The sequence below is a fragment of the Furipterus horrens genome, unplaced genomic scaffold (assembly GCF_987537825.1).
Source record: "Furipterus horrens unplaced genomic scaffold, mFurHor1.1.pri manual_scaffold_9, whole genome shotgun sequence".
Lineage (NCBI taxonomy): Eukaryota > Metazoa > Chordata > Mammalia > Chiroptera > Furipteridae > Furipterus > Furipterus horrens.
In genome coordinates, this window is record NW_028327179.1 from 8288360 (window position 1) to 8315847 (window position 27488).

The window sequence follows — 27488 nt, forward strand, 5'->3', positions numbered from 1 at the left end:
CACCTGCCTGCATGGTGTATTCCCAGCAGGTCCTCTCAGCCTTCAAATCAGACACAGAGTCGGACGAGAAACTTCAACGTTTTATATACGGAAAGATCGGGTTTCCAACATTCAACTGAACAAGTGCCTGGCGTCTTCAGGGACTACCTCTGAGCTAAGTCAGTACAAAACAGTTTAAATTAGTAAAACAAAGCAGTTTCAGAAGGGGATCCTGGATTACTTCAGGGTGTGTGCCGCCACCAGCTGGGAACAGGGGACTTAAGGCAGCAAGGTGGTTACTGCGTAACGGGGACAGGTTGGCCGGTGTAGTATCCTTGTTTTCCCTTTTGGAGCGAGGCCCGGGCTTGGCCACCTCCCTGTCTGGGACACAGAAGAGCAGCAGAACTATGCCACCTTATTTATGCTCGTCTGTTGGGATGGCATATCCACCTCGGCTACAGTGACTTACTCTGGAACTCGGCTTGGCCACCAGCCCTGCGCGTATCGACCTGATCAAAGGATTCAGTGCACTGCAGGAGAGAGCAATGGGAACAAGAAGGGGGACGCAGGGAATCCCTCGTGGCAAACGCAGAATCAAGTTCTCTACCCGTGCTCCTAGGTGCCATCTGTTGGGCCCACTGATTTTCTTTTTAAACTTCAAGTTTCCCAGCCAATCAGAGGCCCACAATGGCGTGGGGTGTGATTAACTAGAGAAGTGGGGGGGGGGGGGGGGGGAATGGGGGGGAAGGGTGGAGGCTGGGCCTCAGGAGAAGGCCCTGCACAGGCCGGTGAGAAGTTTTCTGGGGCTTTCCGGGGACCCTGCTGGGACATGCCCTTTATTTTTTCCTGCCCATCTAGACAACGCTTATAAAACCCCAGCAAGTTAAAAATGTTTTTCTTCATCCTCTTTACATAGATATTCTGGACCCTTTTTCTTCCGTTTCCTCCAAGATGGCTAGAACTTCTGTATGACACTATTTTCCTTTAATAACAAAACTACCCAGGAGGCCACAGAACAATGGTTGGCAGTGCGGCCTTTTCAATGTCCTACCCAGCCCACACTAAGGCTCCGCGCACCGACTGTGTCTAATACCGCTGGCATTCGGCCTACAATTCTCACCATGTGTATCGACCCACCCTTGATGTGTGACCCACTACCACGTGCTGACAATTCACCTTCTGAGAGACTCTCACGCCCTGCATGGCACGCTGTGCACAACAGGGGCCTTGGTGTCACACACTGGCTTGCATCAGGGTTAGAGTTCGTCGTGTTTGGCCTCCTGGTCTTTGAGTTTAAATTCCTCCGCCGTGACCTTGCCGTCTCCATTCCGGTCCTGGTTGGAGAACATATTCTTCACGATCATCTCGGCGTCAAAACCAGGAGCGAGTTTCCCTCTGCCAGAGGCCACCTGGGCGTGGATGTACTCTGAGAACTGGAAAGGGGGACAGGACAGACCCTGAGACAGGCAGCCGAGGGCGCCCAGCCCAGGCCCGAACAGAGCGGAACCTGAGCGTGAACTGGCTCAGCAGACAGAGCCGTGGGAGTTCCACAGTCTGCGCCTTCTCCTCCCCATGCAGGTGGGAAATCCCCAACGGGAGGACCCCAGCGGCCCCCGGGGTCCATGCCTTCTCCCCACATCAACCCTTGGTTCTTCCCCAAGGCTGACCCCCAGTCACCCAGACTCAGAGAACCCTGCTGCCCACCCTCATTCATTCACACAAGAAAAACGTGTCCTCTGCTGCGTGTGGGGCACCATCCGAGAGATGCATCCTGCCCTGCTCATGCTAGCATATTCTAGTAGCGGGGACACACCATGCAAAGAGGACACAACCAATAAGTTACATATTAACTTAGGAAGTGAAATGCTCTAGAAAAACAAAAGAGGAGAGCCAAGTAAGGAAGATCAAAAGTACAGGTGAGGCCTGGCTGGCGTGGTTCAGTGGATGGAGCGCCGGCCTGCAAACCAAAGGGTCGCCGGTTTGATTCCCAGTCAGGGCACGTGCCAGGGTTGTGGGCCAGGTCCCCAGTTGGGGGCGTGCAAGAGTCAACACCACATTGATGTTTCTCTCCCTCTCTTTTTCCCCACCCTTCCCCTCTCTTGAAAAATAAATAAATAAAATATTTTTTTTTAAAGTACAAGTGGGTGAGGGGGTTGAAGTGTCCATTTGGTGGTCCGGGTAAGACCCCAGCGGAGAAGGGAGACCTGGAAAACGCTTGAAGGAAGTGAGGGAAGGAGCCAGTTACCCCGGGCAAGTCTTCAGAGCAGAGACAGGAGTGAGTGCAGAGGCCTGGTGGATGCGCGCCGGGTGTGCTCACAGACCAGCAAGAGCAAAGCAGCTGGAGCTGGGGCCAGCAGCTGTAGACCCTTCACGGGCCACTGTAAGGACTTGGGAAAAGGCAGGGTGGGGGGGGCCTTCTATAGGGTTCGGATTTGCAGCCGGCCACGATCCCACTTCCGTTTTTGATCAGAGAACAGACTCCTGAGGAGCTACCAGTGAGGCGGAAGGAACGCCAACGATGTGTGGGATCCTGGAAGCTCGGGAAAGAAGGCATCACACAAAGGAGCCTGAGAGTGAGGACTGACTGCCTGGCTCGGTGATATGAGAGGCTCTGGTCCCGTGGGCAAGACCAGGCAGGTTCAGTGCCAACGTGAGCAAGCCAGCAGCCGGGGAAATGCTGACGACGTGCAAGGAAGTGGGGAGGCTGGAGCGAGGTCCTTGAGCAAGCGGGCGCAGAACAGATGAGCGCCGGACGTCGCCAGGGCTGTGACACGACAAAGGACTCCGCAAAGGGTGTGTCCGGTACAGAAGAGACAACACAGGATCCAGAAGTTCAAATTGGGGTGTGGGTCTTGGCTCAAACCCCTGGGGAGCTGTATGACCGTGGGCACAGCTGCTGCTTGTGAACAATAGGGACGGTTAATGGCTATCGTGAGGGCCAAGCAGAATAATGTATGTGAACACGCTTAGTACGGGCGCAGGTGTGCGTGAACACCAAGGAGCTGAGGACCGATCCAGATCTGCGAGCCCCGAATCGGTGCCTGTGCCCCCAGTTCCCTCCAAGAGCTTCGCAGGTCACGGTTACCCCGGGAAATGAGCACAGGAGCCCCCACACCCTGAGAAGCCTTCACCTTCGGGATGGGTCCCCAGGCCCAGTCAGGCTCCCTGAGCTCCCTCGGTCCCACTTGCCTCCAAAGGCCAGTTACCTCTTCCAGCAGGACTTCCCCGTTGCCGTCCCTGTCGATTTCTTCAAAGAGGTTCGGGGAGACCTCGTCATTCCATATGAACATGTACCCCTCAGGCAGGCCGGCCACCAGCTCCAGCAGCTCAATGTCAAACACCAACACAGCACTGCCCGGCACCTCTCCATCTGCCTCGGCGACAGGGGGGCAGCGGGTTAGTGCCACGCAGCAGCGGACAGGCCCCCTCAACCTCCCACCCCGCCCGGGGCTCTAGCTGCCACAGGGAGACCAAGAACGTTCAGCATCAGCCCCTGGTTTTTCCAAACTGTATTAGTGACTACGGAGCCATCAGATGAGTTTAGAGGATGGTGACCAGCACTTTTTGTTTAAACGAAGGAACAGAATAAAACAGATCCAGGTACCTTGCACATAAAAAGGGTAAGTATCATTTTATGAAATTCGAGTTTCAGTTTTCCATATAAAACTAAATGTACATGTATATATGCATAAATTATATATATATTTATTTTTAACAGATTAGGAGATAAAATGTATTTCTTACTGCGTGTCTTGGTGAAAAAAGTTTGAAAGCCACTAAATAGTAGAGACTCCATTTGGAGAACTTTTGAATAAATCTAACAGCAGAACTGGAACAATAATAAAGTATGCCTTAAAATCATGATCTAAGATATGACTGTAAACACAAATTCAGAAAGTATATGAGGTCTGTCTAGAAAAAGTTTAGCCATTGTTAATACGACAAGAATGGTTTGCGTGACATCGCTGTAACCTGGCAGCCAAGGTGAGTGGACTGGAATGCGCATGTATGAACAATGACAACTTCACTGTACTAGTCAGTGGGGCGGTAGATACCACTGAGTGAGCATCTGTACTGTGTGGCCATCACTTTCAAAATGCCTGAGTAAAGCAGTGAATCTGCATCAAATTTTGCGTTAAGCTTGAAGTTTCCTCCACAGAAACTATCGGGGGATTCAGAGGGCCGCAAGCTATGGGCAACTGGTGATTGGCAGCTTCATCACAACACGCCCACTCATGCATCACATCTTGTGCAGTTTTTTTGGCGAAACATCATATCACCCAGGTGACTCAGCCCCGCTACAGCCCAGATTTGGTGCCCTGCGACTTCTGGCTTTTCCCAAAACTAACATCACCTTTGAGAGGGAAGAGACTTCAGATTATCGATGAGTCAGGAAAATACAATGGGGTAGCTGATGGCAACTGGGAGAACTGTGTGAGGTCCCAAGGTGCCTACTCTGAAGGGGACTGAGGTGTCGTCCTATGTACAATGTTTCTTGTATCTTCTTCAATATGTGTCTCTATTTTTTATAGTACATGACTGGGTACTTTCTGGACAGACATCGTATATAACATGGCCCCAAAAGAAGTTATATAAGTATGTGACTATATATACAAACATAATATATATTATTTAAAATTATTAGAACAGATTATGTTATAATTTTTTAATATATAATCACAGGAGCACAGTATTATAGGATATACAACATATGTTTTGTGTTTCTTTTCAGACTGGGAAGGAGTAACAGGGAGTATTTTTTGAGTTATTTAAAAATTATCAAAAACAGAAAATCAGTCCAAAGCATCTATCACTTTTACGAGTTAGTGCTTCCCGCCGCCTCCACCTCTAGAGAGCAGGAGCACTTAACACACTGAAAAAAGGGGGGAAGGGGGGCGGTGCCCAGGTCCCCGCTGTGGACTCACTCTGGCCGAAACTGTCAAGTATACGACCCATGACAGCTGGGAGGGCTAGCGAGATAAAGCCAGGGCTTCTAGAACCTGAATTCATCTCTCACAAAAGGAAACCTCCTTGGACGGATAATTCAGGAGAAGCGAAAAGCGAAGGCCAGCAGCCTCCCGCGGCCCCAGGAGACAGGTCCGGAAGGAGGCGCCTGGCCTGGCCTGCGAGACACTGCCGGGACAGCTCCGTCAGGGACGTTTCCCACACGTGGGCTCGAAGGTCCAAGTTCATTTCACAGAAACCCCGCTCTCTCAAGAGGACATGGGGCATTAGCATAACATCAACCCAGTTCATAGGGGTCTTTAAACAAAAAATGTTCAATGCTTTAAAAAAAATAAAATCCAACAGATTCTTGGGGTTCAAAAGGGAAGAAGCAGGGTTGGGGGACTGGATGCACAAGGTGAAGGGAGGGAGAAGCACAGACTGGCAGCTACAACAGGGTCATGGGGATGTAAGTACAGCAAAGGGAATAGAGTCTATTGTCACGACTATGTGTGGTGCCAGGTGGAGACTGGAAATATTGGGGGGGGCGGGGAAACTGTAAAGTATATGATTGTCTAACCGCTATGCTGTACCCCTGAAACCAATACAGAATAATACTGAAAGTAAACTGTAACTGAAAAAAAAAAAATCCCCCCAAAACAAAATGGAAACAGCATAGTGTGATTCTAAATATGGCTCCCCAGAAGCACAGGCTTTGGATGAACGTACCCCACGTACCCTTTAGTCTGTCACTTACCCACACCAGCCTCCCCGTAGCCCAGGTGCGGGGGAATGATCACCGTTCGTTTCTCTCCAACGCACATCTCCCGGAGACCCATATCCATTCCCAGCACGACTTGTCCAGATCCCAAAACGATATTGTACGTTTTGCCTAAATTCCACCTGAGGACGAAGCAGAAGAGTCCCTGGTCAGGCAGGTCATCCATCCACTGGTACCTGGGAGTGTCCCCAGGAGAAGGACACATCCCTTCTCTGGCACATCACGTCACTGTCAAAGACACAGAGCCTCTATCGAGTCCTGAGGAAACAGACAAACCCTCAGGAGGGTCATTTTGCAAAAGACAACAGCAGAACAGCTAGAACCTTCACAAGTGTCAAGATGAAAATCAGAGGAAGCCCGGAGGGCGGTTCGGTGTTAGGACATATTGGAACAGGTTCCTCTGGCTATTAAAGACTTTTGGGGAACATTTAGCAAAACTGAAGTGGCGTCTGAAAATTAAACGTAGTAACACATCGATGCTGCCTTCCTGATTTCAGCGTCTGTATTAAGTTACGCAGGAGAAGGGCCCTGGCTCCAGGGAAAATCCACTAACGCACGCAGGGGTGATGGGACATCGTGGGGACAACCTGCTCTCCGATGGTTCAGGGGGAACAAAGGTCTTTGTACGGCTCTTACACATTTTTTTTAAGTTTCCATGTTCTAGTCAGAAATTTCCATGGGAGTTTTATAACCAGATAATGTAGTTAAAGCCCTGGGTTGCGCATTCAGCAAGGCCTGAGTCTGAATCCTGGTTCGGTCCCTTGCTCTGACCCTGGGAAATGCGGCCTCTGTGTCCTCATCTACAAGATGGAAACAGTAATAGCTGCCACACGGGGATGCTCTAAACAGGACATAGTATATTGCACTTGCCACAGTGGAGAAGAAGTATACAGAGCTCAACCAATGCATGGCCTTCAGGGTGGAAAGTGCTCGGGTCGGTAACAGCCTTTGACTCCAGAAAAAGAACAGTTTAATCTGGGCCTTGGTTTTCATTATCTTTGATGTCCACGGTCCCCAGGCTCTCTCTCACCTCGACCGCTACTGAAAATAAATGCGTTTCCAAACCTAAGGCATTCCTATCACTTCCCAAGGGCAGACAGTGGGAACGTTCTCCAATGCCAAGGAGAAGAGGCTCCCGATATCTTAGAGGCCCCTTGGTGCCCCTCACCAGGAGGTGACAACACAGAAGGGTCAGCCCCTTTGGGTCCCATCCCCTCCTCAGGCTTCCCAGCCTCCCCTGGGCACAGGGCTGCCTCCTCTTTCCCTCCTCAAGCTGGTTCCCAGGGCCCGGCGGGTGCTCTGGGGCCAGGAAACCAAAACAGGGTTTGCATTTGTCCTACTGGGGACGAAACAGAAAAAAAAAAAAAAAAAAAACTGGTACAGGACGCCTCTGCCCACGGCCTGCAGGAGGGGGGCTCCCTGCTCCGCCCCTACACAGTCCCTCCTTTGTCAGCAGCACAGAGGCACCTTCACGCTGCTTTTCTCCAGGGACCGGCGGGGCCTCTCTGGGGACAACTGGGTTTCAAGGACTGGTTCAGTCATCCAATCCCGGATCCCCATTCTTCCTCTCCAAGGCCAGTTTAAACACAGTAAGAAAACCCTCCAGGCAGGACAAGTCTGAAAACCCCACTAATTCTTTCCCCTCGGGTCTCCTTTTCTTTCTCTTCCACCAGTTTTTCTCTCACACATTCTCCTCATTCCTTCTGGGCATTCCCAGATTCTCGGAAGCTTCCTGCCTCCTGCCTGGGATGGGCCTCCCTGGCTCTGCACCCACATTCCCTCTATCTTCCCAACAGCCGACAGCCTCCTCTGTTTATAGGGTCCTCCCAGGGCTGGAGTGGGACCAGGTTCCGCCTTCCGGAAGGGGCCCCTTTCCCACACGCGGGTAGGCAGAAGCCCGCCACACTACCCACGGCCCCAGGATTCTGACGTTTACCCCCTAAGAGCCCAGCAAGGACGCTGTCCCACAAATGACACTCGTGGTGCAGAACGGAGTCTTGGATGAGAGAAAGGAGCATCGTGCGGCTTCCTGATGCTCTGTGAGAAGGTTGTGAACCAACCAAACACACGGCAGAAGGTTGGGAAGCTGATTCTCCCCACACCACGAGAGGAGCCCACCCTGAACACGCACCAAGGCAGAATCCCTCCGCTCATCACCCACCCCACGTCCCCTTTCTGCAGCCAGACAAAAGTGTGAACATTAGCCAGAGCCAGGTCAGCACGCCCTTGACCTTGTAGATTGTTCTGACGTTATGGACCATGTTCACATGCATCAACTCCCTGACCCCCCAAACAACCCCAGGCCAGGCGGCCTCCCCACTGACCCCCACCGGCCTCCAACATCAGTGCAAGGAGGTGTGTTCAGCCAGGCCCGTGACTCTTCGCCCCAGAAGCTACTCCCTGTTCCTTGATTCTACAACGCATATTTTTTCACAGTTTAACATCGCTGTCATTGGCATCCGTGCCACAAGGGACAGCGTGTCCTAATTTTTTGGAAGTATTTTTACTTTCTCAGAGATTCATCAAACGACGCTTCTAATAATCAACACATTTGGCATGTGACAAAATATACTAACTGCGTTAGCACACAGGACCTCACGGCAGCAGAGTGAGGTCTGGACTGTGTGTCCCCAGGGCTTTCCCCAGCCACATTCTGTCACCTGAAGCCGCAAGGCAGAGGGACTTGTGGGAGGAAGAGAAAACCCTCCCACATCCGGAGTAAGTGCCACACACACTCTTTAAGTGAAGGCCTTCTCCCCAAGACCGGACAGGAATCTAGGTCTGACTTGGTGCCAAAAGGGAGGCACGTACGTGGACTTACAGAAAGGAAGGCGGAAAACGTCTCTTTCCCCGGGAGGACGATATCATATTAGTTTCCAGATGCCTCTGAAGATATCTAAGAAGCCAAGCTCCTCGAGCCTCCCTGAGCCTCGTTTATACTGTAGATTCCTCTAATAGCATTTCAGAGGCATCTCAATCAATTAACATTTATGAGATGCTCTCCTGGTGCTATCTCGGGGCCAGGCGTAAGGAATAAAAATATTAATAAACACCGAGAGGCAGATAAAGCCTAAAGCATGATCAGGCTGTGGAAGAGGGAGCAGTTGGTTCTTCTTAAGGATTAAGGAGCAGTTTTGAGAAAAGGGCGGCCGTCTAAGCCAGGGCAGGAGCTGACCAGGAGGGAAGGACAAACAGCAGGCACCCCGCCCCACTGCCGGAGCACTGGGTAGGGGCGGAAGACGAGACATGTGGGCGGAACAGAGCAGACAAGGACCATCTGATGCACCAGACTCCAGAGTTTGGATTTATCTGCAGGTTTACTTTTAAAGAAGCAATAAAGAAAGACAGCAGTTTTGAGATCTGTTTTTCAGAAAGAATTTCCCAGGAGCAGGGGGAGGCCAGTCTTAGGGAACTCTTATTAGAGTGATGCGCCTGAGCAGGTACGTGGGCTTAGCTTTGCTGGGGGGCGGTCGGGGGGGTGCATGGTGATAGAAGTTCTCAACCAGTCCCTGATGAGAAGAAAGGGGAATCCTGGGAACACACGACTGGTATCCCCAGGCCCCCCACCCCCACCGCTCCCAGCTGCCCTTACGTGGAATCCAGCAGGGTCCCGTCCAGAAGCGAGGCGTTGTAGTGGTACTTGAGGTAGTCTCCCTTCTTACTCAGCACAGAGCAGTCGGGGGGCTTGTAGTGCGAGGTGATGCTGATGGAGTCTGAGGGGTTGTGGAAGTCGATCACATGGACGTCAAACACCAGCACAGCCGAGCCGGGGATATTGCCTGCGGGTCAGACACAGGAGGTGAATGAGGGGACCCACCGAGCAGCGGGACATGTGTCTCCCCATCCACATCGCCACGTATGTCCTCCTCACAGCACCCAGTGATGAGCACAGGGCTCGCAGGCATGAAATCCTACAGAGTTCCGGAAGAAGGAAGGTACAGATGGGGAAACCGAGGCACAGGTTTGCCCAGGGCCGGGCAGCCAGTCAGGAGCAGGGTTCGGACCACAGTTCAAGCTGATGAGCTCCTGCCCCGTGCAATCGCTGAGCCTGAAAGATCTGTGGCCAAGTTCACCGCAGATGGGGAGGCTACAGCGCGGCCACATGAAGGCTCGCCCGGCTCCTCCCAGGACCGAGAGGTAGATGAGAGGGAAAGTCAGGGCGCAAGAGAGCGAAAACTGACCGAACGCTCCTGGGGAAAACGCGCAGCCCAACTGCCCACAGACACCCCTTAGGATACCGAACCCCCGAGTTCCCCAAGCGCCTTTACCACAGGTCCTGTTTGTTCGTTCCACACAAAACCACTGATGTACTCTTCTCTCCCATTATCTCCACTCGAAAACATGACCTCTGAATAATGTTTTCATTTACAAAAGCGGTTTTCCTATGTATCCACTCATTTAACCTCTGCAGCAACCAGGTGAAAAAAAAATGGCTGCAAGAAAATGCAGTGCCAGGAATGGAGCCGCGAGCCCCACGGAGAGCCCAGCGCTTCCGTCCTTCCACAAACATCTCCTGTACATTTCCTCCGGGTCCCGACATCCTTCTGGGGTCAGTCCCTCAGAGATGAGCATTAGGTCCTATCACACCTCACAGACAGAGCCTGGGTGTCAATCAAAAGAGGACCGAGGTGGACCCAGCACAAAAGCACCTGGAGGTCAGGCGTTGGGTGCCCCTCCCCCACAGCCGCAAATGACTCAGGCGGAAGCAGCCTCGTGCCCAGAAAATTTATGAGCCTTCCGAGGCTCCCCAGCACCTTATGCAATTCTCTGTAGAGCTCCGTCTCATAGTTGACAGAAAGCCAAAAGGAGCAAAATAATTTCAGCAAATGTTTTCCATCAACAAATTCTTCTTAGAGAAAGGATGGATGGACTAGTCCTTAGGGGGTTATGACGCAACACGAACTCGCAGAAAGTAATTTCTATTTCTGCATGCATTTGGCTAGAAGGAGAAGTTTACATGATACAGAGCAACAAAGCGTCAAGATACTCCATGAACAGGACGTGGAGCAAGCCTGGCGAATGTGTGTTAAGCCGTGGTCCGTTGTGGCTTCATAAACCAGAAATTTAAGTCAGGGAAACAGTATGTTTATCCATGGTTCAACCAACCTGTTGTTTTTTAGATTCTCTGGACATACCCTACTGGGGAAATCCCAAAGATCCAGGTTAACAAAGTGACTATGTACAGCCTGCCAGGCCAGCCAGAATCCCATCAGCAAAAAGAAAACAAAAGCAAAATAAATACTGCGTCGACGATTCCTAAGCAAGCTAGCAAAGAAAGGGCATATGAGAAAGAACACCACTCAGAAAGGAAATCTGGCTGGGAATACCACGCAACCATTCAAAACACCTGATGGCCTGGAGAGCCGTTCAAAGCAAATTAGGCGGAGCGAGAAATCACAAAGTCTTGTGTATAGATGGCCCGGTTTTTGTCACTCTTTGTGTAAGGTGATGTGTGTTTCCTTTTATCTACATAGATTCACGTACATGCAACGTGGAGAACAGCATTCGCTTCAGGGTGGTATTAGTTTCCTATCGCTGCTATAACAACTAATGATAAACTTGGTGGCTTAAAACAATGCACATTTATTCTCCTAATTTGAGGTGTGGAGTCTAATTTCAAGGTGCTGGCAGGGATGCGTTCCTTCTGGAGGCTTCAGGGCAGGATCTGTGCCCCTGCCTTGTCCCGCTTCCCCAGGCTGCCCTCATTCCGTGACTTGTGGTCCCTCCTTCCGCCTCCTAAGTCAGCTGCTTAGTGTGTTTTCCTTGCTCTGACCTCCTGCTGCCCTGTTACAAACACACTTAAGAACATCGAGGCCACCTGAATGACCCAGGATCATGCCCCTATCTCAAGATCTTACCTTAATCACCTCTGCCAAGTCTCTTCAGCCATAAAAGCTCGTATATTCACAGGGTCTGGGGACCGACGTGGACATCTTTGGGGGCCATTCTTTTCTTACCTTATTACAATGTATATATATTCCTGGGTGGGAGGATTAGGGGAGATATTCATTTTCTGTATCTGTATTTTCTTTTGCTAAAGTCAATGTGCATTATCTGTGTAATTTTTAAAAGGGAGCTTGTGGTTAGAGCGACAAAGCTGTTCTAAAACTGGATTGGGGTCGTGATTGCTCAACTCCCCTACACTTACTGCACGGCACTGATCTGTATACTTAAAATGGGTGGATTCTGTGGTATATAAATTATACCTCAAATAAAGCTGTTAAAAAGCAAAAAGGGGGTTTGGGAATTTACTTCCAAGGGGCTCAACAACAACAAAAACATAATTTATAGACGGAGAGAGAGAAAATAAAATACAGGAAGACGTGAACGACTGGGGAAACTAAGAGAAGTTCATTCTACAGCTTTTTCCACTTGGGAGTAGGTTTAAAATTGTTCAAAAGGAAAACAGGCAGGAAGGTCAAGGGAAGCAACAGAGCATCTCTAGAACTAAAACTACTTGAGCATTCAAGTCTCAAGCAGGATTCAGTTTCGACATTTTGCTCAAGAAGCCCTGGCTGCTTGGAACCGGGGTGCAAGCAGCCATCGATGCCGCTTCATGGGACCTACAGAAGGCAGCAGGCACTCACCTCTCCCTTCTTCCCCGTACCCCAGGTGAGGGGGGACCACAATCCTTCGCTTCTCTCCGATGCAAACGCCAAGTAAACCTTGATCCATCCCAGCAATCACGTAGCCCTGCCCAATGTACGTGTCAAAGGTGCGGTTCCGTGAGTAGCTAGAAAAGAAGACAAGAAAGAGGTTCCTGATGAGGGACCCCACAGCAGCTGTGACATTAGTCTGCACCGTGAGGCAACAGGACACAGAAGTCGCCAGCCCCGGGGATACAGTGAGCCTTAGACCTTGAGGACAGAGCCAGGAAACAGGCTCCTCTGTCCACTCACAGCGTAGAGGTGGCCATCTACAGAAGCACCCCAGAATAAGCCCTCCCAGCCTCTGGTCAGGTTATGAATGGGACGCAGTGATGGGGAACATCCACGGATGTGTAGCTAATGTCAACTGGACTGTATGCTCGGCAACTGTGTCAAGTTAATGAAAACAGCATCAAGGGGGGCCCTTATCAGAAACTAAGAGTGGGCCCTGACTGGGTAGCTCAGTTAGCACATCCTCTGGATATGCTAAGGTTGCGGGTTCAATCCCTGGTCAGGGCCCATACAAGAAACAGCCAATGAATGCATCAATAAGTGGAACAACAAGTCAATGTTTCCTTCTCTCTCTCTCTCCCTACCTTCCTCTCTCTCCTTTCCTCTCTCTCAGATCAATCAATCAATCAATAAAAAAAGAAACTAAGAGCGTGTCCAAGGACAATGTCTCTAGCACCTAAAGATGAGAAGAGCCGTACATATGGGACATGAATATTCGGACTGCCAGGAAAGTAGCCTGTATCCTGAGAGCCGGGGTGAGTCTCCCTGCTGTGCTCCCCGCTCCCCACGCCGCCTTCTGCTGAGGACTTGGGTTTCCCAGTGCTGCTGGCGGGGGGCCCAAGCATTCCACGCAGGGGAGAGAGCCAGCCTTCATGTGAACTGCCAGCTGAGGTCAAGTATCATGGGTTTGGTGAGAACAGAAGCAGCTCCCCAAAGCCTGAGGATTCCAGAATGAAGTGATGAAACTTCATCTGCCACGTCTACTACCCAGCTCAAATTCTGTACTGAAAGAGCCGGGCAGGTCCACTGTTACCTCATCGCACACAGCCAAAGGATGCTGGCCTGGTACGAGGTGGGGCCAGGGAGGGCAGGGAGGGGTCTTCCTTCTCAACACCCCTCCGAGGCCACAAAACCATGGGGCGTGAAGAAATGGTAGCCCCAGGGAGCAGGCTCTCTGCATCCCCTCCCCCTCCCCAAAAGGCTGTGGAGAGGAGCCTTCATGTCCTCATTACAGGGGCCAGGAGACCAGGGCGGGAGCACAGCCCCACAGGAAACACAGGCTCAGCCCTCTGACCTCTCACCTTCCCCAGGTGACTGCCTCTCCAGCAGCTGTTTGGTGACCATCAGCCACGAGCAGCTCAGCGCTAGCCATTGAGGAAAGAGGGGGCTACCTGTGAGATGGGATCGCTTAGAAAGGGGCACCAGGTGGCGGGAGAGATGGCAGGTGCCTCGGAGCAGGGAAAAGCACCAGCTGGAATAGTGGGCAAAGGTTCCGCGGGTCTTGGGGAGACAGCGGACACTTGGGGTTACAAGCTCAGGTGTGGCAACGCAGCCAAGGCCTGGAGGAAGGAAAGAACTTCAGAAGAGACTGGAGGAACAGGGTGCGCTTGACGGGAAAGAACTTTAAATAACTTTAAAAGAAGATGGAAATAAATGGGAGACCATCGTGTTTCCCAGGGAGAAAGCTGAGGATTGTCCAGTTAGCAACGCTCCCCAAACTAACTTAACAGATTTTGAAACAATTGCAGTCAAAATCTGAGTGGTGTGTATGGGGGAGGAGAGGGGCCTATAAGTCATTTGGAAAAAGAAATAATCAAGATGCAGCAAGCTCTCATGCCTGTAAAAAATTAAAACAGGGGACTATGTCTCTCACGGTGTATGGACAAAAGACCCAGGAAATTCATAGCACTGCTTCCCTGCAAGGAGAGGAACTGGGTGACTGGGCAGCAAAGACAGGAGAAAAATCCTTCATGGTATACTTTTTATGCTTTGAGGATTGTGAACCATGTCAATGTGTCACTTAGCGGAAAATAATAATGTTTAAGAAAGACAAAGAATGCTCTCTGTCGTACAAATTAAAAAGCCACAGCGCTGAAGGTGTGACGCCGGCCCAGGAAAAGTGAGCCCAGTGGCAAAGGATAAAAATTCTAGACAAAGACCCAAAAGTGTACGTAAGAATTTGGTGCCTAGTAAAAGTCAGATTTGTGACGAGTGAGGAGAAAAACAGAATTATTTAATAAAGGGTCCTGGAAGCACTAGCTCACCATCTGGAAAAAGCCAGTTAAATCCTAACTACCACACTGAACACCACAACAGATTCCAGATGGACTGACGATTTAAACACGAAAGCAATTATAAGCATGGAGAGAGCCTGTGGAAGGTTATTAATATTTATCCTGGGTAGCGAGACTAGAAGGAGTTGATGGGAAATTATTACATTTTATTAGGTATCTTTGTATTGTTTCACTTATACAATAAGAACATAATGCTATATAAAATAAAAATTCTAATAAAGAATATTTTACAAGATAAAGAATAAAACCATTAAAAGGGCATGAGTGCCCTGGCCAGGTTGCTCAGTTGGTTAGAGCATCGTCTGATGCACCAAGGTTATGGGTTCGATCTCCAGTCAGGGCACATACAAGAATCAACCAATGAATGCATAAATAAGTAGAATAACAAAACAGTGTGTCTCTCGCTAAAAAAAAAAAAAAAACAATAAATATTTTTTAAAATTTTTGAATAAAGGACATGAAAAAAAACGCAGACAAACATTTATCTACTCTAAAGAAGGAGATAGACTTTAGGAAGTAACCAAAGACAGACTATGTAACAATTTATAGAAGAATAAAGTCATAAAGGAGAAGTGGAATATATTTAACAAAAATGTTTACATTTAAATAGGTCAAAAATCACAAGAACCAAAATTAAAATAAACAGAAAATACATTTTCAACAACATATACAACCAGAAAAAGGTTAATATTTTCAGTATAATCTTCAAATCACTAAGAGAAAGGCAAATACCAATGCCTTCAATATAAAACCAGGCAAAAGAAATAAACAGGTAAATCACAAAAGAAGATATCCAAATAGTGACTAAACATTTTAAAGAATTTCAACCTCAACAGCAATAAAAGAAATTCTGACCACAGCTATAAGATTCCATTTTTCTTCTACAAATTGTCAAAGATTAGTTTTAAATGATCCCCAGTGTTACCAAGTTTGCAGGGAATGGGGCACTCTCAGACAGTGATGAACGCCTTTCTTGAGAACAACGTGGTAGTGTATTCCAAAAGCTATAAAAATACACATAACTGAGACCTAGAGATTCTTCCAGAAACTTATCCCAAGGAAGTAATTTATCATATATTTTAAGATTTAGCTACAAATAATTACTGGGACCTATCTAAAATGTCAAAACGGATTCATTACCCAAATTAAGACAAATCTATACAATGGAATATTACTTAGCAGTTAGGATAGACTAGACCCTGATGTATTAAAATGAAAATCTGGTTGAAACCTGAGAAAACTGTGATTCCATTAATATGGAAAGAAATCTCATAACCACAAGAAAAATGGTCTTTAAATGGACATATAATTCAAGGAAATATAGAAAAGAACTAAGCTCATATATGACAAGTAGTAATATACATGCACATACTGGAGCTTTATTGTAATAGAAAAAGAAGAAAAACGACTCAAATAGTCATCAGTAGAGAAATGGTTAAATAAATATGGTACATTCACCCAATGAAACACCAGACAGACATAAAAAATAAATAGTTTCTCTCTACATATTAATATGGAAAAATTTCAAGGTAAGAAAAAACAAGGAGAAGAATACTGGGTGTCCCAATAAATGTATACACACTTTAAATAATTATAAAGTCGGTGTTTATTAAAATACATTTCATTTTCAAAATGTAATAGACTCTATAGACATTATTTAATTGTTTTGTCAACGCCTGTTTTCAAACCGACGTCCATTCTGGTCTAGGCACTGCTGACAACGTGAAGCAATGGAATCGCAAACCTCACGAAACAGCAAGAGCCCCCCCCCCCCACTACCATCACGACATTAGAGCCCACGTTGATGAGACCTTGCCCAACAGGTGGATTGGATGAAGGGGTTTCGTAGACTACCCTGCGCGCTCACCAGCCCTCACACCACTAGACTTTTTCTTATGGGGATACTTAAAAGACAGAGTCTACGCTACGAAACCTGCAACAATCGCTGAATTGAGAGCAGCCATTGAACGAGAAAGCACACAAACACCAAACAAGATGTTTTGTGATGTTTGCGATTCCAATACTTCGCGTTGTCAGCAGTGCCTGGACCACAACGGACATCAGTTTTGAAAACAGGCGTTGAGAAAACAATTAAATAATGTCTGTAGCTTCTATTACATTTTGAAAATGAAATGTATTTTAATAAACACCGACTTAATAATTATTTAAAGTGTGTGTATATTTTTGGGGGGGACACCCTGTATAAAATAGACATACTGTGGTAGGCAGTTAGACAGGCATGAGCAGAGCAAGGACAAGAGGCCAGGTCCCGAAGGTCACCCAGGGCCCTGGGTGCCCAGCATGGACAACTGTAGGGTGGGACCTCAGCCCCAGTGAGGCACAGCACTGTCACGTGGTAGACCCCTTAGAGGAGAAATAAGGGGCTGGAGAATAACCTCATACAAGCCCCTGCACAGCCACTCCCTTAAGCATTAAGTTCTCAGGACAGTGAAATTCTGACCCCCGACAAATAATCTTAGGAACGAAGCCTCAGGTCTGTTGGCCACAGAGCCGAGTTCTTGTCAGACTAGAGATCACATCCAGGCCTCAGGTGCATTGCAGCCCCAGGCCCAGAAAAGCAGCAAAACCAGACAGAGCAACACCAGGGCTGCCGTCAGGACCAGCTGCACTGACTAACGACCCCCTGCCCTGGTGACGACCAACCTGTAAAAACCATGACCTTGAAAGGACACACCTGGAAACGCTGAGGACTATTCTATTGAGATCCTCCCCCGATACCTCCCCTAAGATCTCCTTTAGAGAGCAGATAAAAACCCTTCAGGATGGAGGACCTAGTGCTCGCTCTTTCTCTCTCTTGAGCACACCTGCTTCTTCTCCCACCCCCTCCTTTCCCAGAGCGGGTGGGTTTGCGTACATTCTAGAACCGTATGGGCCCTCTAAAGGGACTCTCCTGAGAGACCTGCAGTATCTTCCACAGTCCCAACCCCCACTGGTTTTCACAGCCAGAAGTCATGAGGCTTTATTTTCCCAGCACTGGAACTCTGGGCTGTGTGGTCTAGCCTGGGGCTGGAATCAATCGCTCCCAAGGTATCCCTCCTGATTTTCATTCCCCACACGTGAACGTGGGGCCACCCATCCCACTGGCCGCTGCTGCTGCCGCCACCTTGCCCCCAACACACCGTGTCCTCCCAGCCCCATCTCCCCATCTCTGCCCCTCCTATCCATCTGGATGAATACAGCTTCTTTAAATCTTTGGCTGTCAGGCTTCCATGCAGTTCGATTTTCTGGCAGGTCTGGGTATTTTTTGTTTCGAGGTTAGTTGTGATCTTTCTTGTGGTTTCGCAGAGATGATGCGTGTCTACCTACGCCTCCATCTTGACCAGAAGTCTCAAAAGGCGCTTACTAATAAAAGTGGTTAACGTGTAGTGGCTCTGGGAGAGGGGACGTGAGGTGCCCAGGGACAGGTGGTGGCACAACATATCCCACTGCATACTTGGCTTTAATTCTGAACCATGACTATGACTCCCCCACCCCACCCCACCCCCCCAAAAATGAAAAAACTTAGAAGAAGAGATGCTAGGAGCAGGAAGAATGAATTATTCAAATAAGAGAATACCATATAAAAATTCTTCTGTCCTGCTTCTGGATAACTAAATAAACCCAGAGCCCACTACCTCAGAGAGATAGGAAGATGGCTGTCACAACCTGTTTGCTCTCCAGGAGCTGTTTCCAAACAACACCTGCTGTTTGAAGGGGCAAGACGGGCCAAACCCCAGGCCTATCTCAGCCTCCGCACACCACACCCGCAGGCTGAGCCTTCTCGACAAAGCACAACTCTGAATAACATCAGAGGCTCTGTAATCAGCCTTTTCAACAGCAGAAGGAAGCTGAATGTAGCCAACCAGTCCCCTGCATTTAAAAAATACTGCAAAGTTTGCAGTGTTTCCACCTCCCTTATCTGGTAAACCATTTCTTTGAGTAAGGTGAAAAAAACTGAAGCTTTGGGAGTTCAAATGCCATCCAAAGTCACCATGCCCAGGAACTAGGACCCACACGTCCTGGACCATGTCTGTTCTCTTCCCATCCTACCACCTGGACCTCCCTCCTAGCCACTTCCCACCTTGAGACCCACAGTTGAATTCATGCGGGGGCAGCTGGGTACAGTAAAGAGGGATGGTGGGCGTCTAGGGGGAGACTCTCCTGTTTTCCTGCAGACTCATCTCCCCCAGGCCCCAAAGAGACAGTTCTAACAGCCTCTGAAGGAATTCAGTATCAGAAAAGAGAAACCCGTGCTGGTGGGGAAAAGGCTGCCTCCGAGTCAGCAGTGACAGCATCCAGCTGCCTGGTCCTCACCTGGAATCGAAGAGGGTGCCATCCAGCAGCGTGCCGTTGTAGTGATACCGGAGAAAGTCCCCACTCTGGCTGCGTCGCTCGCAGTTTTCGGGCACCACCGTATTCTCAATGGAAACGCTGTCCTTGGGGTTGTGAAGATCCAACAAGGCAACATCGAACACCAGCGACGCCTGCCCAGGGATGTCCTTCCCTAGAGGGAAATGCAGGGGGCTGATGAAATCAGGGCACAGGATTTTAGGAGGCTCTTCAACTGCAACTCAACACCTGCCACGTTGGTGGGAGGCATTCCTTAAAGATTTCCGGCCAAGGAAACACATGCTCTTCCTCGTCTTGGGTGGTTCCCCTGGTGTCTCACCACCAACTGGCAGGTGTCGTTTGAAGCCTGACTTGCTCAGAAAAAGAAGCAAGCTGCTATTAATGACAAGACGGGCTACTGTTGTGACAGATAGAAAGCAGCTAGGGAAATTCCTGGGCAAGTGGAATGGGAAAACTGGGACAAGAAAATTAAACAAGGCTAATCAGTGTGACCAACTCACAGCCAGCTGGTGAATCACAAGACCTTATCTTCCCTAACCAAGGTCACTAACCAAGGACACTCAAGGGAAAATGGTCTACACCTCTCCTCCCTGACCAGAGAATACATACCTTAAATCACCCTGGCCTGGGAAAATACAGAACAGAGACCCAATTAATGCCATCTGTGCAAGCTAAACCCAAGGACAGACGAAGTCAGGGGAACAAATAACAAAAACCCTGTTAAAAGCCAGACAGACCCAAGGTAGAAGGAAAACAGCCTAGCAGACCAAAGGATGTTCCCAAACCCTGCTACGTATTCATTTTGACACATCAGGATATCAAAAATGCATCTGGAAGGCTGATGAATATTCTGCTGAAACCCTCCCCTAAGATTCTCACCCACAGGAAAAAAAGATAAAAAGCCCTCACGACAAAGGCTCAAGTAGGCGGGCTTGCTCTAGAGCTCACCCCTGTCCCTTCCCATCCATGAGCCTTTTATTTCCTTGTAAACTCTAAGGGTCGCAAGGAGACTTGCAGCCAGGGGAGCAGCCGGCAGCAGCAGCTCGACCGGAGCTTATGCCCTGACCCTGTCTCCAGGGCCCCCTTGTTCTCTGCCTTCCTGGTGAGCTAAAAGCAGCCCCGCCCCGGCTCACTTCTATCTCTGTGACCTTCACTCCTTTCCTATAACTTTTCTAGGGAGCCACACCAGAACACCGGTGCGGCTCTCTCCTGGGACTTCTTCCGCCCTAAGCCCTTCCCTCGTTTCACTGTCCCCAGCTTTAATAAACGTGCTCTCCCAATCATCTGGACGTGTGCGGTGAAAGCTTTCCTACATGAAGTCAAGAACCCACATACTTCAAGCCGGCCTGAGGCAGACCTGCTCTGGGCCGGTTCCTGTCTAGGAACCCTGTGACCCTATTTTCTACGCTTGTGCTGGCAAATCAAGGCTCTGTGCGGGTCACCCACATGCAAACCCCAGTACATACCTCTGTGGGTTTCTGTTTGTATTCAAATGCAAATCACAGATATTAAAAGGCACAAATGCCAAAGCTCAGGTCTGGTTCTGGAGAACACTACCTAGACTTGTTCTTTGGAAGACACAGCCAATTTTTTTAAGAGACAACATGCAAAATTCAATCCTCTAAGTGCCTCCAAAACAAGATATAGATAAAAATAAAGTTAGCCAAGGTAAGAGGAAAAAATGGCACCCACGATCTGAAATATAAATAGTCCCCGAATCATTTCTATCTCACTTCTGGATGGTACCGTCTCTCTTAAATCTTCCTAACAGCGAGGACACATTGAATATGAGCAACATGATAATCTGCAGGGCGGGATGATTGGGTAGAAGCTCTTCCTGCAAAGATCAACATCAACCACTCAATAACTCTAAATCCAATACTTTGGGATGAAAGGAAGTTCACTGACAAACCACTGAGTCAACCTCTTACTTGCTTCACCACGCAAAGCAGTGGGCCTGGGCAGGCAAACCACATGGCAAGGCCTGCGCTCTCTCAGCTGGCTGCCTGTCTCCCTTCCCTGGGGCAGGGCTGGGAGGTGGGGGAGATGATGAAATCTGCAGCCACCAGGCTGCTGAGTCAGCCTCTGGAATGCATGGTCCATCCCTGAAATGTGGGTGTGTGTGTGAGTGGGAGGCTTTGTGGCACGATATTATCCTTCCTACTTTTTTGTATCTTTTTTTTTCCTTTGTATAGATTTAAATACCTGTTCCTCTCATCATACCATCCTTTTCATTGGGCTTCCCTTTTCTGTGTCTTTTTTAATTTTAAGAGAAAAAGAAAACCTTAAAAGTCACCCAGGGTTTACATTTTTCTGGCATTATTATTTACTAATTGACTGTTTTGTTTTGTTTTTTACCAACTCCTCTGAGAGCTAATTCCCATACAATTCGCCTAGTCAAAGTGATACCTGGATAGCTGAGTATAGTATTCAAATATAAAGTATTTAAAAAGTAACTATGTTACATAAACTATTTATTGTAAATATTTAAATTATTAATTCTTTAACATAGATAAATAAGAAGTAGTCCTCACATTAGGCTCGGCATCTAGTTTCATTATACATGCCGGGTACATGCAGATGAAGTCAAAAGAATGTGGGAGCCAAGGCAAATGAATGTCCACTGGGCAAGGCTGAGACCGCTGCAGCATCAGCAAGAATAACAGCATATCTCGGGGAAGGGAGAAGTCAGACGTATTTGTGGAACTTCTTCTCAAACTCTTCCTTTAGCAGGGAACTCCCCCAGCCCCCACCCTACTTCTTAAAGACCCTGTCTCCAGGTCCCCAGGATGTAAATACATAAAAGGAGAGGACAGGGAGGGGGGGGCTGAGCCCCATCCACTTGCGTTCCCCTCTCCTCCAGCTCTGTATCTTGGAAAACATCATATTAGGGGGTTTATTAAAAGTTGGGTAGCATTGTTAGAAAACTTCTCAAATAGCATCCTGTTTTCATTTCTATTCTTAACTACACAGATACCTGCTTGTTCAAATGTCTGGATGCCTCTTTGTTGTATCAGCCTATCAGTATGATTAAATATGCTTGAAATTCAAAATATGAGTAACAGAGTAATTCCATTTATGCCAATATTCTACATCTTTAATTTCTTTCTAACAGTCTGCTTTGCGTTTCTCCCCATGGAGCTAATGGTGGTCATGCTGGTCAGTGCAAGTCTGACCTGCGATGTTCAGCCTTTTTCACCTCATGGCACACATGAACTAAGTACTAAACTTCTGTGGCACACCAAAATATACAATTTTTTTTTTTGCCAGTCTGACAAAAAGAAGGTATAATTCCAATTGATTTACAAAATAATAATAATAATAATAATAATAATAGTAATTACCTACCTCTTTGCTCCCAAGGGACGTTTTTCAAAAAATCAGGTGCCTACACTTGTATGTAAAGGATTGATGGTACCAAGAATTGACCAATTAGACGCAACCTCATTATGTGACGTGACACATAAGATTCAACTCTATTATATATATGACCTATGTATTTATGGTTCAAGACAGGGCGTTCACACTGGACGGCTACTGATGTGCTGGGTGTGGTCATTTTTCAGTCTGAGAAGCTAAGGGAAAAGAGGTCTGTGCCCCTGACTGAACAGCCAGGAATTGCCTGTTTCAAACACCCCGGCGGCACACTGGATGAACGCTGCTGATCTAGACCAGAAGGCCCGCAGGATGTCACGCGGCAAGCTGAACTGGTCGCTGCAATGAAAGGTTGGGCAGGGGAGAGAGGCCCGCAGGGTGAGAGCACTTACCGTCTCCGTCCTCCCCGTAGGCCAGGAAAGGCGGGATGGTGATGGTGCGCTTCTCCCCCACGCACATCCCCAGCAGCCCCTTGTCCATGCCAGGAATCAGCCAGCCGATGCCCACGTAGGTGTCGTACGTTTTCATGCGATTATGGCTGAAAAGCGGCGGGAAAGGAGGAAAGTCGCAGGCCACGAGGACGTCTGTCACTCATCCCTGGCTTTTTGTTACCCACATACTCAGCTGCACAATGAACCCACCCCCATCCCTGGAGACAAGCCTATATGGATCTTTGTTCCCAATCACAGACGTCCTCAAATTTATGAAAGTGTGTAATTAAGCCTGTTCTTCTGTCTAACCAAACACGCTGGAAGAAAGGATTCCCTGTCCCTAGTTACAGCACTTCACACACACGCTGCTCCGTAGCTTCACACACATTCAGCCTTCCCCTCCTCCTTCCACAGGAAAACTATAAAAATGAACCAGAAATACAGGAGCGACTTGGTAATAGGGCCCTTCGCTCAACGGGATCTAAACATCGCCGTCAGGTGTTTCTAAGATGTATTACAACTTTGCCGCTGGCGCTGTGGAGCATAAAGCGTTACCCCAAAGCCCCAAGAGGAGAAGCTGATGCTGGTGGAAGCTGGGTAGGGTCCGTTTTCCGGTTTCTCCAGGGGCATGAAAAGCAGGTGAGACAGAGGAGCTGGGGGGCCTCTCACGGAGAGCAGCATGAATGTGGACACACCTCGAATCAAACAACGTGCCGTCCAAGAAGGTTCCGTTGTAGTGGTACCTGACAAAATCAGACACCTGGATGGTCCGAGGGCAACTCGGGGGCTTGAAGTACGTGTGGATCTGAACCTGATCTTCGGAATTCCAAATATCCATCAGAAGTACATCAAAGTGAAGCACTGAATGCGGGGGTATCACACCAGCTAGAAATAAAGTTCACGCTGAGAAGCTGCTGCCTTTCAGGTCTCGTCAACACCCAGGATGCTGCCAGGGTTCGCGGAGACACTGGGATCCAATTCCAGAATGAGCCACGCCCGCCCCACCCCACACCCTTCCGCCCAATGAAATTGAAGGAGAAAAACAAAATTTTTCTCTCAACAAGGGTAATAGTCACGACACCCGCGTTAATACCACCTTCGTGCATAGCTAGAAGAAATAAACCTAAGATGGCTCTGTGTGTGTGTTCACTGCTTATTTTTCCCCAATCTAAAGCTTCCAAAGACTCTGCGGTCAGCCCGACTGAACAGCTTGCAAATGTTCTGGTTGTTTCTGCACATGTGTTTACAAACACGGGACGGAAACTTACAAACGCCTTCGCTGCCGTAAGCAAGCTTTGGGGGGATCTTCACGAATCGCCTCTCGTTCACGCACATCCCGACCAGAGCTTGGTCCATCCCTGCGATTAGTTGTCCTTTTCCCACGAACACGTTGAAAGTGGAGTCTCTGTCATAGCTGACGACCCAAAAGGTGGGGGTAGAGGGAAAGAAAAGTAAGTAATCCTCCCCTTAGTGAAACCGTCGTGTGAAAAGGTACCCATGGATAGAGCGAGGTCGCTACAAAGCCTGCAGAGGAGTTATGGACCCAGGAACAGTTCTTTAAATTACTGTGAATATTGCCAGCAGACCTGGTTAGAGAGTACCAGCATAACTCCCCCCCCCCCGCAAAATATAGATTAAGTTTATTTTGCAAAATAGCTACCAATTACGCTAGTAAAAATATAGTTAAAGCCCTGGCTGCTGTGGCTCAGTGGATTGAGCATCAGCCTGCGAACCAAGTGTCGCTAGTTCGATTCCCAGTCTGGGCACATGACTAGGTTGCACATCAGGTCCTCAGTTGGGGGTGCGAGTGAAAGGCAACCACACAGTGATGTTTCTCTCCCTCTCTTTCTCCCTTCCCCTCTCTCTAAAAAAAAAACAAATAAAATAAAATAAAATGAAATCAAAAAAATTAAAAATACAGTTTACTCCATTGCTGTGTGATTGGTCCCTGAAAGAACACCCTACATACTAATTAATGCCCAAGTTAAGATAATATTTCTTTTCTTTTGGGTCAATAAGTTAAACAAAGAGGGAGCATGGGTAGCATTAAGGGTATGTAGTAGACTCTGTTAACCTCAGTTTCTTTCACTGCAAAAAAAAAAACAAAAACAGGAGTAATAATAAGAGCCACCCCAAGATCTGTATACTGTAACAACACAAAAAGTACTCTGAAAACCTAAGGGTTATGCCAATGTTACTGTTAACTATTATGGGTGACAGAAAGTCTGGTGTAGACTTGAAGTCAGTAATAGATGTGTTTTAAAGGCTGACTGGTAACGGCATTAGGTTGGAAGAGAAATAATGGGCTCACGACTATGACTCCTGCTCTCATCCTCTTCAATGTCAAATTCAGCACCCAACAAGGGTGTGCCCAGCAGGCGACTGCTGGGTGCTTCGGGGCATATTTTAAAAAGTGCAAGGCACAGACTTCAGCTTTAAAAAAAAAACAAACTGGCAGTGACACCCATAGAGTTTCAGATACTACTGAAGAAAACGACCTCAGGGCTTGGTTTATAATAACGAAACACTGAAAATGTCTTAGGAGTTCAAGGGTATGGCAATGATTGCATTTAAAGCAAGAACACACAATAAAGACTCTACCGCCACTTAAAAATAACAGATTTCTGTTATGGGGATGTAATGTACATCATGAGGTCTACAGTTAGTAATTTGCATGTTATATTTCATATTTGTAAGTTGCTAAGAGAGTAGATCTTGAAAATCCCCATCACAAGAAAATGATTTTTGTAACTATGTCAGGTGACAGACGTTAATGCCACTTATTGTGGTGATCATTTTGCAATATGTACCAATATCACACCGTTGTGTTGTGCACCCGAAACTGACATGCTATATGTCAATTATAGAGCAATTAAAAATTTGAAAGAAAACAGATTTCTATTCATGGGCACAGAAGAAAGTGTAGGTTACAGAGCCATGGTAGAAAATAATCCCATTTTGAATTTACTTAATAGATGCACATGAAAAAATCCACAAGGTGAGACATGAAACTATTATCAATGATACTCTATGGGTAGATTTCAGGTGATTCATTTTCTCTTTCATTCTCTCTTAATTCTCAAAATGATCATGTCATCTCTGTGTACAAAAATGTTGCAATTTGCCTCATTGGGATGCACTGCCCTTTACTTGGTAAATTACTTCCACCGTTTATTCATTTTCTCTAAAAAAGACTTGGAAAACAGCACTGTCCCCCTCCTACCAGCTAGGGCAGCTTCCTCTGACCCCACCCTGCCTTCCCTTTGTCTCCCTAGTTTTACAGCCCATTTTAATAGCCTTCCTTTCTCCAAGGTCAGAAAGCAAGAACAGAAAGCAAGATTCCAAGTTCAGGCCAACAAGCCAGAGGACAAAAGAACAACGTCAGCTGTGTGCCCCAGGCGGCTTTACACCTCCACCCTCCACCTCCGGGGGCCCAACACCAGCCCCCTCAAATGCCAGCTCTTGAACTTCACGTGGCCTGGTCGCCATGCCCTGAACCAACATCAAACTGGCGGGTTTGCGTTACTAATGGACCAGAACTCAAAGCTCCAGAGACTCCCCGGGCACAGAACATGTTGAAACAGCAACAATGCACAGGCTGAGAATTACTTTATAACTGTTTTTCATCGACAGCACCTGAAAAATAACTACTATTTGGAGCGCGTTTATGATGTCAGGCACAGCGGCAAGCTAACTTTTCCATACACTGCCTCACTGGGTCCTCACACAACACTTTAAGGTGGGTGCTGATACTTAGATTCCTTGGAGGTGAAAGAATTTCCCAAGCGCATATAGTCAGCCAAGTGGGGAAAAAGCTAGAACCCAGGACTGCTCAACTCTCACCCTCCAGGCACAGCGCCTCCCTAGATGGTGCCTCGCAGCACTGATTTCTTCATTTGATGACTCCCTAAGCAAAGTGCTAAACACAAAATACACCCTTCTAAAAGAAAATGTGTGATGTACAGATGTCAGAAACTAACAATGCAAGACCAGCCTCATCTCCTGCCGAAAACGCTGACCAACTGGAAACAAAGTTATTCCGAGCGAATTTGTGCTGATCAGTACAGCTGGAGTACGTTCCCGTGACGTGTCAAGCCCAGAACCGGCAGGAAAATGAAGCTCAGGAATGAGCAGTTATACAACCTGTCCCAGTATCTGGCTGCCTGACACCTTTTGCAGACGTCCCAGGCTGGGCCCTGCAGGAAACAGATGATACGCCCAAACCAGGCAGTTCCAAGCAAGTTTAATAAAAGGGGCTGTGTGCAAAAGTGTGTGTGTGTGTGTGTGTGTGTGTGTGTGTGTGTGCGCGCGGGGTACAAAGACAGGGGCAATGAGTATCTCTGGGGACAAGTAGGGGGTGCTGTTGTCACAGCTGCACCTGAAGGACCCAGGGACACCTGACAGAAGCTAAGCCAGGACCACAGGACTACAGACAGGGAGCTGGGAACTAAATATCTCCATTTTGTTCACCTCCCTCCTATTCTTTTTTGTTTCTTTGTTTTTAGATTTTATTGATTTATTTTTAGAGAGACGGGAAGAGAAGGAGAAAAAGAGGGAGAGAGACATATGTGTGAGAGATTGATAAACCAACCAGTTGCCTCTCGCAGGCCCCCAACCGGTAACCTGGCCCGCAACCCAAACATGTGCCCCAACTGGGAAATGAACCTGCAACACT

General features: G+C 48.0%; 1 protein-coding gene across 1 annotated transcript in view; it reads right to left on the reverse strand.

Moving 5' to 3' along the window:
* Positions 1-724: 724 nt before the first annotated feature.
* The window catches only part of FKBP9 (FKBP prolyl isomerase 9), a 33366-nt gene continuing 6602 nt past the window's right edge, over positions 725-27488 (reverse strand). Inside the window, exons 2-10 of the mRNA XM_090287036.1 lie at positions 24082-24227; positions 23509-23698; positions 22775-22920; positions 18972-19161; positions 12292-12437; positions 9297-9483; positions 5681-5826; positions 3186-3349; positions 725-1412 (exon numbers count right to left, since the gene is read on the reverse strand). Of these exons, the coding sequence (XP_090143162.1) occupies positions 1236-1412; positions 3186-3349; positions 5681-5826; positions 9297-9483; positions 12292-12437; positions 18972-19161; positions 22775-22920; positions 23509-23698; positions 24082-24227 (1492 nt within the window). The 3' untranslated portion in view covers positions 725-1235. The remainder of the gene's footprint in view (positions 1413-3185; positions 3350-5680; positions 5827-9296; positions 9484-12291; positions 12438-18971; positions 19162-22774; positions 22921-23508; positions 23699-24081; positions 24228-27488) is intronic.